Source organism: Meleagris gallopavo, chromosome 1, assembly GCF_000146605.3.
Source record: "Meleagris gallopavo isolate NT-WF06-2002-E0010 breed Aviagen turkey brand Nicholas breeding stock chromosome 1, Turkey_5.1, whole genome shotgun sequence".
NCBI classification, from domain to species: Eukaryota; Metazoa; Chordata; class Aves; order Galliformes; family Phasianidae; genus Meleagris; species Meleagris gallopavo.
The window spans coordinates 9,995,953-10,007,950 of NC_015011.2; the positions used below are offsets into that span (position 1 = coordinate 9,995,953).

Genomic DNA, 11,998 nt, shown 5'->3' on the forward strand with positions numbered 1-11,998 from the left:
CCCACTCCACGTATTTTTTCAGAGAAATCATCTTCCTCTGCCTTTACCATAATGCACACCTGATGTCACCTTTTTCCCTCCCTGTGCCATGTAGTTTGTCTCCAGCTGAGGAAAGGCACGTGGAGAGGACTGAAGGCTGGAGCAGCCTCTGTGGCCTGCAGGACATGCTCCCTTGGGGACAGGTTTTGCAGCCTGGTCCTTATTTGCATCCCTGTGCACCTGCAGGCACTTCAGTATGGGAACCAACTGCCACGGCTGATTCTCACATCCTTCCATGGGCAGCCGTTGTAAGAAAGAAAAAGGTCACTTGTGACCTCATCATGTCCCTGTTCAGATGATAAAAGAGATTCTTCCGAAAAGCTGCCACTTTCACTGGGCACCAAATACCACCATCAGCACCACAAATCCTCCCAGACACCATTTCACAGGCCATATCAGACTCCCACAGTGCTTTTCAAAATATATTAAGCTATTTACCTGACTGAGGAAAGAGAGCAAAGCCTGGTGTCTGTGCTGGGGTTGTGTGCAATAATGACTTTTATCAGAAGGAACTCGGACTTGGAAAACGAGACGTGCTTTCAGGCCCAGCCCAACCTCCTGAACACTTCCAGCTTGTTTTTTTTTCCTTAAACTGCTTTCCATAAAGGAGGACACCAAAGGGTTGCAATTCCCAATGCCCAAACTGTAAGAAAGCAGCTCCACACACCTCCATTACATGATGACTGGTGCAAGCTTGTTTTCAACTCAGATTTCCACAGGAAAAAGTCACACCTGTAATCTAATACTATGGTAAAAATGATGGCACTGGGGAAACAGGCAGGTCTCAAACAAACTCATGGTCCTTAACATCCTGGGTGGTCACAGACACTTGGTGGAAAGAAGCATAATGGCCAATTAGTAGAATACTTGAGGAGGAACCATAAAATATTAATAAAGCAGCTGAAAAACATGCTTAAAGTAAATCTATTATTGTAATTACATCTCAAGAGGGTAGCATTTCAGAGCTCTGTACTTTCACTTTATATAAGAAATATTAGGTTAACAGAAAGTTATACTAAGAAACACAGTACAACTGTCATTACTGCAGATCAGAGGTTTTCCTCCACAGAACATATAAAATCAGCAAATGCAATCTGAAATTCAACAAATTTTTCCCACTACACACTTAAGGGAAATTTTTGGGGGGAAAAAAAAAGAAGCTCCTTTATTGTCAAATTGAAAGGATCAGGGTTAGAAAGATACTCTCAAAAATATTTCCTGCATTGATCAGTAAAACTGAAATGAAAGCAAAAAGTGACTTAATCAGGGAAGTCAAGTTATTCTTAATGAAAAAGGCATCGCAGTGTCACATCTTGCACCAAAAATCTTGAAATCAGTTTAGTTTTAAATGTACAGACCAGAAACTTAAAAAACTTTAGACAAGCTGATACTGCATGCAGCCTGCTTCCATGGCTCATCATTAACTCTTCCTACAGCAGCTAATCGGTTACCATTCAGCCTTTGTATAGAATAGTTTCATTCTGAAGTCACTTCCAACGATTACCCAGTCCTGTTAGTTAATATGCTTTACTGTGTCACTTAGGTCGTGTTTAATTGTTAATAAATGACACTCACCTTCATAATAAAGATTTTTACAATAAGCACATCAGTTTGCTGACCTTTGAAGGCCAGCTGCTCTACCTACTAAAAATACATTTTAAAACATTATATTGCAAGTGCAGTACAGTATCTCTTACGTGTCTAGAGAAACGGAATTTAGAAGACTGCCCAAAGGAAAGTTTCTTCATCTTGATTTTCAGAAGCAAACAGAAAATTGAGGCTAACGACTGCGGTGCGGCGGTGCGGGGCAGGGTGCAGTGCGGGACCCCCAGGAGCAGCGCTGCCATGCGGGCAGTGAACCGTGATGCTCCAAACAAAAGAGCATTTGCACCAACAATGAAGCTGCGGTTCCCACAAAGCCCCGCACAACTGTACGGCAGGGTTGTAATTATCTTGATGTTCAAGGCCAAGTGCCTCAGTCTGGCGCTCAGCTGTCGAAACCTTCGTTCATCGTAACACAAAGAACTGGCACACGAGAAGCTTCACTTCTTGCCTCCCTAACAGGACGTCACCCCGATGCGCCGGTCTCTGCCCAACAATCCTTCCTGCCGGCTCTGCGCTCACCTTCCTGTTGTTTATTGACTGATGAAAAGTGAGATGGCTAACTCTGCAACTACAAATGGTTTTTCCAATTCGATCTTACTATTTGTTGGCTTGCATTTCCCAGTTTTGTATTCCTAACCAGGAGAAAAGGAGGCCCGTTACATTTTCCTTCAAAGTTAATTTTCTTTCATTTTGCTCTCTGTTTTGGAGGATCTAAAATATTTAATTCCCACCTTCCTCTTCCTTTGTTTTTAGCCTTCATCTCAGCTAGGAGAATTATGAGGGGGTTTCCAGGGCCATAAGGCATGCTGGAAAAAATGCTACCTCGTGATAAGTCTATCTTCCCCACGTATAACTCAAAGTTTTTAGTTGCTGCTATTTGCTTCTTTTCCTCATTTCCCTACTCTTTTTTCCTTATTTGATTTGTTTTCAGTGAGAACGAACCCATAACGAAACTCATGGAAGGAACCATAAGGAAACTTATGTTGGTAGTAAAGCCCTGGAAGGGCGGTCTATTTTGACACTCAACAACTGTATGTTCTGCTATATTAGGATGCATTTCTACGGTTTACACCCATTTTAAAACTTCATCCTAAAAATTATCACTAAAAGACTATGAGAAAAAATATATGTTACACACAGTTCAACTATGATAGATTTAACACAGCACAACTTTAAAATGCGTTCATAGAGAAGTTTGCAACAGTTTAATTCACTGCTATCTAAAATAAGTTAATTAAACCTCACGAAATGTGCAAAGTTTCTCTCAGATCCATGTTCTTCAGCACAAATGTTCACAATTATGGTGGTGTGTGGGAATCTAGCTTCATCAGTAAGCAGAGGTTTTACATGTGCCTGTAAAATTACAATATTAAATAGCTCCACTTTGTGTAATTACTTTCTACCTTCCACTTTTTTTAGTTATACCTATGAAGATAAGCAAACACATTATAAAGGTTTCAAAAAGCCTGGGAGAATCACAACACCCATTTGGGTGTGGTAACAGAAATTCCATCAATACAAAATCAGGAGTGCAAGTCAAAAGCAAGTAAGAGCCTAAAAGGTGCCGAAAAATGATGGAGCAAGATCATTCAGAAAGAAATACTGTGCGCTAGGTTAAATAAAAGAGAGTTTTCATGTATGCTCAAAGAAAAAATTCCAAATTTATTCTGGTCTATTATTAACTGGAAGGGCTACAGGTAACAGAGGTGCTCAATCCATATCTCCCTTATATTAAGAAAAATGAACTGATAAAGTCATATTCATGTGACACGTTCTTGCCAAGAGCAGGGAAACAGGCCAGTGCCAGGGCCAAGTAGGCACCAATGCCATGTCAGCAGCCTACCACACCCAGGGCACCATGAGTGTGTGATTATGAAGCTATCTTTCCTCAGATTATAATGAAACATACACTGGTGGCATTAATAAGTAGGTGTGAAAATGTCACGGTGAGCATGGAATCATCCTCAAATAGGTTATTTCCCAAATTCTTCAGAATTTTAGCTATATGACACTTGATATCGTCAACAATGGGAAGGGAAGTGTAAAATCATGAGCAATAAACTCTGTAGGTAACTGGGAAGGGAAGCAGGTAAATGAAGAGAAGGTCAGCCAACTACCCAAGAGTCTCTTGCAAAACAATGCAAGAGAAAACCTATAGGTTAAACTATAATCACTCAGCAGGGTCTTCTAGAACCCACCAGTTTGGAAGGGCTAAACTTACAACTACATAGGACATGTATGGCCAAGGTAACTTCTGAAGGCAAGGCTGAATGGATCAGTAGGATGTGCTGCTTTCTTGTACAAAGCACCCTCCATACACCCACTATGAAAACACCTGCTAAGACCAGGAGCCTTATCAGACCATCATAAAAAAGAACAAACAACGCATTGAGTCCATAGCTAGGTTTCAAAATGACAGCAAAGGGCTTTGATCAAATGTAAGCATTTCCACAGATGAGGAGGAGAAGCTGTGAGGCTCCAGAAGAGACCCCAGTAGGGCCAAATGCCTCCCATGCTGCTGCTGGGACAGGGACAAGGGAAAGTTATGCATGGCCAGGGAACCTTGCAAGCCTCAAACAGTAGCTAGTTTAAACACATCAGGGTGAGGTGATAAAACTCTTTTCCAGGCTTCAAAAGAAGGCACAGCAGATTGATATTAAGGCTTCAGGCCATTTACACAGTTTGAGAACTCCCAACAAATACACTGCAGTAATCCAATTAGAAAAGGCTTCTTGCATTCTGACAAGTGAGCATAGGTGGAAGTTGAGGGAAAGATCTGTCAGAGAAAATCCACTGACAGAAGTGGGAACCTCTTCTAGTACTGAAGAAGCAAATCTGATAGAAGATCCAGACTTCCAGTGTTCATTTCCCATGACTCAAGAACACTGACAGAAACACAGTAGACAGAAATGTGAAAAATTTTTGAAATTTCTGTTTTTGACTCAATTATACAAAATTTTAACTTTGCTCTGTTTTTACTATTTCAGCTATCAGTAGTTATGCATTACCTAGGCCATGGCTGAGCGCTCAGATGCAGCCCAGCCATATGGCCCCATCCCTGCATGCCCCAGCAGCATTGCTGCAGAAACATGGAAGGACCCATTCTAACATGCAGGGACACAAAAGAATCTCTGAGTTAAACAGTGGGTGACTGTGTGAGTGTGTATCAGGAAAGAAATCTTTCACAGGGACCTCCTCCAGGATTCCAGCCATCAGCACCACGAGCTGCCTATGCTGCTCTGGATTTTGCCACTGATTGTTCATGTAACCTAGAAGATGCTGTGCTTCTTTCCATCCCTTTGCTGAGGAGAGGCAGTACCATTCTTTTTCAAAGGGGTATCTTAGAGGCTTCCTCTGTCAGCAGTAGATTTGCAGAGCCCATAGCAATCCGTAGATGAGAAGAGTTTTGTACAGCTATGGCTTGTAATGAACTGAAGTCATAGTTTTTTTGACATGTATACCCAACAGTAAGAATTCTGCCTGCTGATACATCTTAATCTGAATATCCCAAACCAATACTCATTTTCAGGAAATCATGATGCAAAATCACACTAAAAAAAGATTAAGAAAAGTAACTCTCGCAATAGACTGTTGTGTTCTTCAAATGCAGCATGCACTGTGTAATACTCAATAGAAGACTTATTGTCCATGGCTAATTGCAAAGAATAGGTTGTATAAGTTCCACATAAGTTTAGATATTAAGTCAGCTCACGAGACAACACCTGGGGCTTACTGCTCTTTTGCATGGGCAAATGCAATGGTCATATGGGGAAACTTCAAAGCACTGTAGTAAGATTTATGAGATTCAATGTCTCAGAGTACACAGCTGAGCTGTAAGAATCGTAAGAGGAAAAGATAGGCTTTTCCAGCTTTTGCATCAGTTCTGCTCTGAAAAATGTTTGGAGGAGCTAAGCTCTGCTTTTGGAGTATCTCCTGCACCAATTCCAGGGTCCCTGTCAGATGGCTGAGCACTGTGAGCTTGAGGTTTGAAAGGGACGAGGGACTAGGAGACAAGAGAAGCCGCTCCAAATCCAGCTGCTACCACATGTAGGGGTGCTGTGTCTGCATCAGTTGAAATGCCTGCCTATTCAACAGAGGTAGAAGAGGGCGTTCCTTACACAGATTTCACGCAGATGAGACAGAGAAAGTTGAAGAAGTTACAGGAGAGACACGCAGGGAACAAAACTAAAGAGTAATAATCTCAAGGAATGTCTGCATACATTCATTCATCATCAGGTGTGAAAAAGTCATCTCAGTTGCAGTGACAAACAAACAGAAATAAAAGTAAAACTGTTTTGCAATTATAAAGGCCCAGTCTCCCTACAAATGTGCAAACAAGAGGATGGCATAGCACTGCTGGAAACCAAGAAAAATTTATAGACCTAGACTTTCCTACTCTATTGCTATTCAGGTACTGCAAGTAAAGAAAGCCAGGTATTTTTCCCTGAAGCATCAAGAAACAGTGACTGCTTTCAGGAGGTTGACAGCACTCTTCCTCAACTTCTCCTGCATCCGAAGTCAGAACAAAAATTCTACAGTACTTTTCACAAATGGGGAAAGATATAGGCTTTAAACTCTGAAAATGGCAGGAATCACCCTGTGCCCTAAAAAGAGTAATTGCATTTGAACTCTTGAAAATTAATATACTATCTTTAAAGAATTAGAACTTGCCATTGTTTTCAAATATTTACTAAGCAAATGTACCTGGAAGACAGTATCACAGCCTTGAAAACCAGGACTAAGGGACACTGTTTAGTTAGCACCAGTACAAAGTACTTCAGTAACTTCACTTCATTGCCTTAATATTTGAATCAGGTACCACAGAGAGACAATCCATAAAGCTGTCCTATACTGTAGACAACATCCCTACATTTAAAAAGAGTGTTTGGGAAGAGCAAAATTCACTGCTTGATGTTTGGTGCTCAAGACAAAAGTCACAACTGTCTGACAGTGCTGGCGATGCCCCACAGCCTGGCGATGATAAGCTTTGTTCAGTTTTGCCATGGCAAAACCATGGCCTAAGAGTTAAAGATGTCTAAATGTCTCATACTAAGATATGCTGTACAAGATTCTGCTGTTACACACCTATGGGTGCAGGGCTTCAGTGGAACTGCAGAAGTGTAACCAAGAATGGAATTTCAGACACTCTCACCCAAGATAAAATGCTCATTACGGCTACCCTGGCTGCCAGATTTCTGTACTTGAAAGCTGAAATTCTTCCAGATAAATCTCTCTGGCCTGAAAAATGAGAATCTAGTATCAGACCAAGTAGTGAAACTACTATCTAAAGGATGGATATAAGCTAAGATTCCAAAGAAGCAGATCTTCACGTTTACTTTTACTGCTAGATGTTGTTTGAAAGAGCCGAACACCGAGAGCTTACCAAACAATATGAATGGGGCATTTTGGTACCACTCTGCAAAAACAGCTATAATTACATTCTCATGGCACACAGTGAGAATTCGCAGCGGTGAAGTTAGATGGCAAGATTTCATGTCAATATGGTATCACAAAAATATATTAGGACTAAAAAAGCATAAAAGTTCTCTAATTGCTGTATTTGATTACTAGGAGATTTATGACCACTTAAGATTTCTCCCCTCTCTGAAGTGAAATCCAAGGAGAGATGCTGAGGATATGGGAAATTCTCTCGCAATGTTTTTTTTTTCCCTTGAAATTGCTCCATGCTACAGGAGACGTAGCTAAGGAGGTTAAGGAGAACTGTGGGAACATTAAATCTCTTCGTTATCTCAGGATTTTTTTATTTTTTTTTTCCCTTTGAAGTATTTTTGGTCTGTGAAAATTCGATTTTACTTTTTGGAAGTGAGACCACAGAGGAGAATGCTGGGGCTGCTGCTGAGCAGGATTGCTGGCTGCCGAGGAACTGCAGCAATCCCAACCAACTGATAGGATACGTCCCATTGGAGGCATCAAGACGTGGCTGGATGTACAGCTCAGTAGGGAACTGCCATAGCAACCATGCCACGTGTGTGAATCACATTAATACTCCATCCTTCAAGGGTTCACCCCGAGCACTGCAGACATTGCTCTGCCTAAGCAGAACTGCAGTGGGTTCAACTTCTTCTGCAGCACTAAGAGATACACAAAACATAGCCAGAAAAACTGAGCAGGCTTTCCCCAGTGTTTGAGTTCATTACATGTGTTTGTTTAGCATAAATGACGTCCTTTAACCCTTTAGTCAGGCACACAGCTCCCTGCCATCAATAGCAGCATTGTTAGTGCACACTGTCCGCTTCTGTGCATGGGTCAGTACACAAATAACAGAACTTAAAGAGGTCACTATTCTGAAAAACACGACTGGAAATACATGTCCTTGGCCACTCACCTCCTCGCATCACAGGAAGTGAAGCTAATTTCAACTCACCAAAAACTAGTCAGTATTCAGGTTTCAAAAATACCTTCTGAGAGCTCAGTTTACCTTCGTGCAAGTAACAGAAGACTCCTGAAGACAGAGGAACTTTCATCATGTATAAATGACTAACAATTACATCAAACCAAATGGAGGGCTTCAAAGCAGGGTGGAAAAACGGGAGGAAATTCCATCTGATTACGTTAGGACATAATTATCTGCTACAGGAAATAAACGCTGTGTTTTTAACAGGTGACCAGTCTGATAGATTTAGTATAGGGTTATGACTGTGTAGTGATTTATCATCAACTTGCAGTGTATCTTACCAGGGAGATGACAGATCTTAGTATTTTCTTGTAATTATTTTTCTACATAGCTCTTAATTGGGAAATTGAAACATGAGAGTCCCCAGAGCAGGCTGCATTTCATTGACTGTTACCATTAATATTTCATCCTCTACAGTTATTCCAAAGATTCATAAGTACCTCATGCCAGTACGTTACTACACTGAGTTAATCCCATGGTAATACTTCTTAATGCCAGCTTCTCCCAGCCTTTGCACTTCTTTGTCCATGCCATCAGCCAAATTCTACTCTGCTATTCCCATTTACTGCATTATGAGAGTCAATTCACATTGCTGTTCTTGAATCAAACCTATGTTGTTTAAATATTAAACAGATATCAAATCTGCATTGTTGCAAAGAAGGAATATTCATATATAAGCAGAAAATGCAATATTCTGATTACTAGCTCATGATCTAGTGTTTAAAGAAGGGGTAAAAACTGTAGGTAAAATAACACAGTTCTTAAAGGAGATTGGGACAAGATGCAATAATGGATCAAGTACTTTGTAAAATATTTTTGGTACTAGGTTGCTTGTTGATAACATTTTTGAGATAAGCAACTAATGACCACCACATGTGGGTGTTTGTCAGCTCTGATGGAAAAAATGTTGTCATAAACACTGAGCCTAAAAGCACTCGTGTTGCACAAACCAACCACAGAGCAGATACTGGATTTTTGTTTTCAGCAATAAAACCAATATTCAATATTTGTATCAATTTACAGGATAAGGGATTCCAAGGCCCTCTTGAACATGGATGGGTATGCTTTCCCCTGGCTGACCTGCCTGTGACTGAAATCCAAATTGTTGTTTCAAACAATGAAGTGTTTCATTGAAGCAAGGTTACTTCTGGGCCCTAAAGATGGTGTGGGCGCAGGCAGAGCTCACTCCTTAACTTCTGATCCCTCCAACATCCTGGCAGTAGGACAGTTATCTTTTAACTCAGCAAACATGCACTGAAAGTACAGTTAAAGTTAAAATTTTCTTTTGTGTATGAATAATATGGTGTTTCTCTTCTAAATATGCACTGTGGCTGTTATGACTGCAGTATTAATTTTTAAATATATTCATGAATTATTAATATAAAATTTTCCTCTTTCCTTTTTAAGTATATTTAATCTTTCTGTTCCGAAGATTTCCAGGAAAAGACCCTCAAAATTTGATACAGGAATGTATGTCATTTCAAAACCTTCCAAGACATTCACTCGTGAATGAATTAAGTCTATTTATATGCATATCTTTGTCTAATGAAACTTGTACTTCTAACCATTCCTATTAATGCTACAATAATTTCATTTAACGTATTTATGTAATAATTGGTCATAAAATCTATTTAGTGGTGTCCAATATTTCACATATCACGCATCATCTCCAAGCACAGAAAAAGGGCTTTATAATGCATTTCACTATGTAAGAGACACAATAGAAGCCTTTTAAGAAAAGCCCTCTTCAGTGAAGACCAGATATCCCAGCCATCACAACTGGATTCAAAGTTTCACTAGTCAAGCAAAAGGCCTGTCCCTTACCCAGGAAGGTATGGCTACCTTGAGCCCCTCTGATATCAGAGAGCATCTCCTCCAGTCCACGTGCTGCCCAGTTCCCGTGCTTCTGCCATGTCCCTGCTCACTGATTACTGGCTCCTTTCACCATTGCATTTTTAATGACAGCCCTGAGCCAACAGCCATGCAAAATGAAGAAAAACCCTTCTACCTAGAGGGCTGCATCCAGCTCAGTAGGCATTCACATCATGCAAATTATTTTATATGGAGGCTTAAATAATTTATATTTTCAATTTTTTTTAACTTCAGAAGTGAGAAGCAGTTCTGGGAGCAGTCCCCTCTGCCATACCCCTCACTTGTGGGGGTCACAACAGACGTAGCTGAGTCATCAGCACCAACTGCAGGCAAGCAGCATGTCATTGCAGAACGTGCACATGCCTGTGCAATTTCAAACACTAAAATAATCCCACTGATTTTCCAGAAGCACCAGAAAACGTTCAGCTAATGTTCTTCCATAACATCTCAGAAATAGTGGAGAAGCAGCACTTTGATCTTTATTAGCTGTCAAGACCATGATGAGGCAAAGTACATTCCTCAACAGGCCACTGGACACAAGCTGGGAAGAAGCACTGATCTGGATATTTACAAACTGGAGCTGACTTACAGCTTTTCCCATAAATGTGTATTGCTGCGGTTTCTGGGCACCACAAGGTATCCCTTATCCCTAGTCTGGCCTGGGGCCCAGTGACCTCACTGAGGCTGCACACTCCCTTCATGCCCTGGTAGGCACTGCTGAGGGGGCAGGAAGGAGTTACTATGGGAAACCATGAACAGGGAGTGTGACCCACCTTGTTCCTCCCAGGTATTTAGGTTACATGCATTTGTATATCTTGTTCTGAGTATAAATGTCAGTATCTGAAAAGAGGCTATAAGAAAGAAGGGGAGAGACTCTTGAGAAGGGTCTATTGTGAGAGGACAAAGGGGAAATGGTTTAAAACTAAAAGAGGAGATATTTAGATTGGGTGTAAGGAAGAAGTGTTTTGCAATAAGGGTAGTGAAGCATAGAACAGATTTTCCAGTGAGATGGTGGCTGCCCCATCCCTGGAAACACTGAAGATTAGGATGGACAGGGCTCTGAGCAACCTGCTCTAGCTGTAGATGCCCCTGTTCATTGCTGGAGAGTTGGACTGGATGACCTTTAAAGGTCCTTTCCAACTCAAGCGATTCTATGAACTTCACACATGGGAATCATTTCAGCAGCTGCTGGTCCCCCCGCCCTGACTTGGAGCAGTGCATGGTTCCTGTCACCATGTGACTCGGAGATGCACATTTCACCCAAAGTGACATGCGACACAAGCCTCCCCTCCACAAGAAAGCTCCGTCAGGAGTTTTTCTCCCTTTGACTAAGAATGTCAGCAATTTCAGATTGATATAGAGCCGGCCGGCTTGATGTTCCAACCTATAAATCATGGGTCAAAGATAAGATAAACACATACCAGTGTAGTCCTCGTAGCACTCGCAAGTGTAGCCCCCTTCTCGGCTGCGGCACAGCCCGTTGCTGCCGCATGGGTTGGAGTAGCACAGGTCGATCTCAGTCTCGCAGTAATCGCCGGTGAAGCCAGGTGGGCAGCGGCACCGCAGGCCATTGATGGGGTGGATGGGGCGGAACAGGACAGTATTGGAGCTGATGAATGGGGCCGAGCTGTCGAACTTGAGGACTGAGACACACTTCATGTAGTTCTCACAGGGCTCACGCAAGCAGATGTTGTCATCGAAAGGCAGCACCCTCTGCGTGGAGATTGTGGTCAGCAGCGTCCTATTGAGGTAAATCTGCTCCTGCAGGTCCTCAGAGGGGAAGAACTTGTTGCGAATGCCGCCAGGGAGCAGAGCTGAGAAGGTCACGTTCAGGATATTGGAGCTGACATCCGTGTCATTTTGGATGTTGAAAACGAAGATGCCGTCCTTGGTGGTGGAGAGCACTGTTGCCACCCCCTCGACAAACAGGGAGAGAAGAGGAGAAAGGAACCTCTCCTGGGACATGTTCTCCAGCCGCACCGTGATGCTGTTGGTGAGCATGTCGTCTGTGATGATGGTGACGCGCAGGGTGCAAACAGCCGTAACGCTGTGGATGCCGTCTGAAGG

General features: G+C 42.0%; 1 protein-coding gene across 1 annotated transcript in view; it reads right to left on the minus strand.

Annotated features, from left to right (window-relative positions):
* The window catches only part of CELSR1 (cadherin EGF LAG seven-pass G-type receptor 1), a 95,379-nt gene extending 83,381 nt beyond the window's left edge, over positions 1 to 11,998 (minus strand). The window contains 1 exon segment of the mRNA XM_031552882.1: positions 11,353 to 11,998. Coding sequence (XP_031408742.1) covers positions 11,353 to 11,932 — 580 coding nt within the window. The 5' untranslated portion in view covers positions 11,933 to 11,998.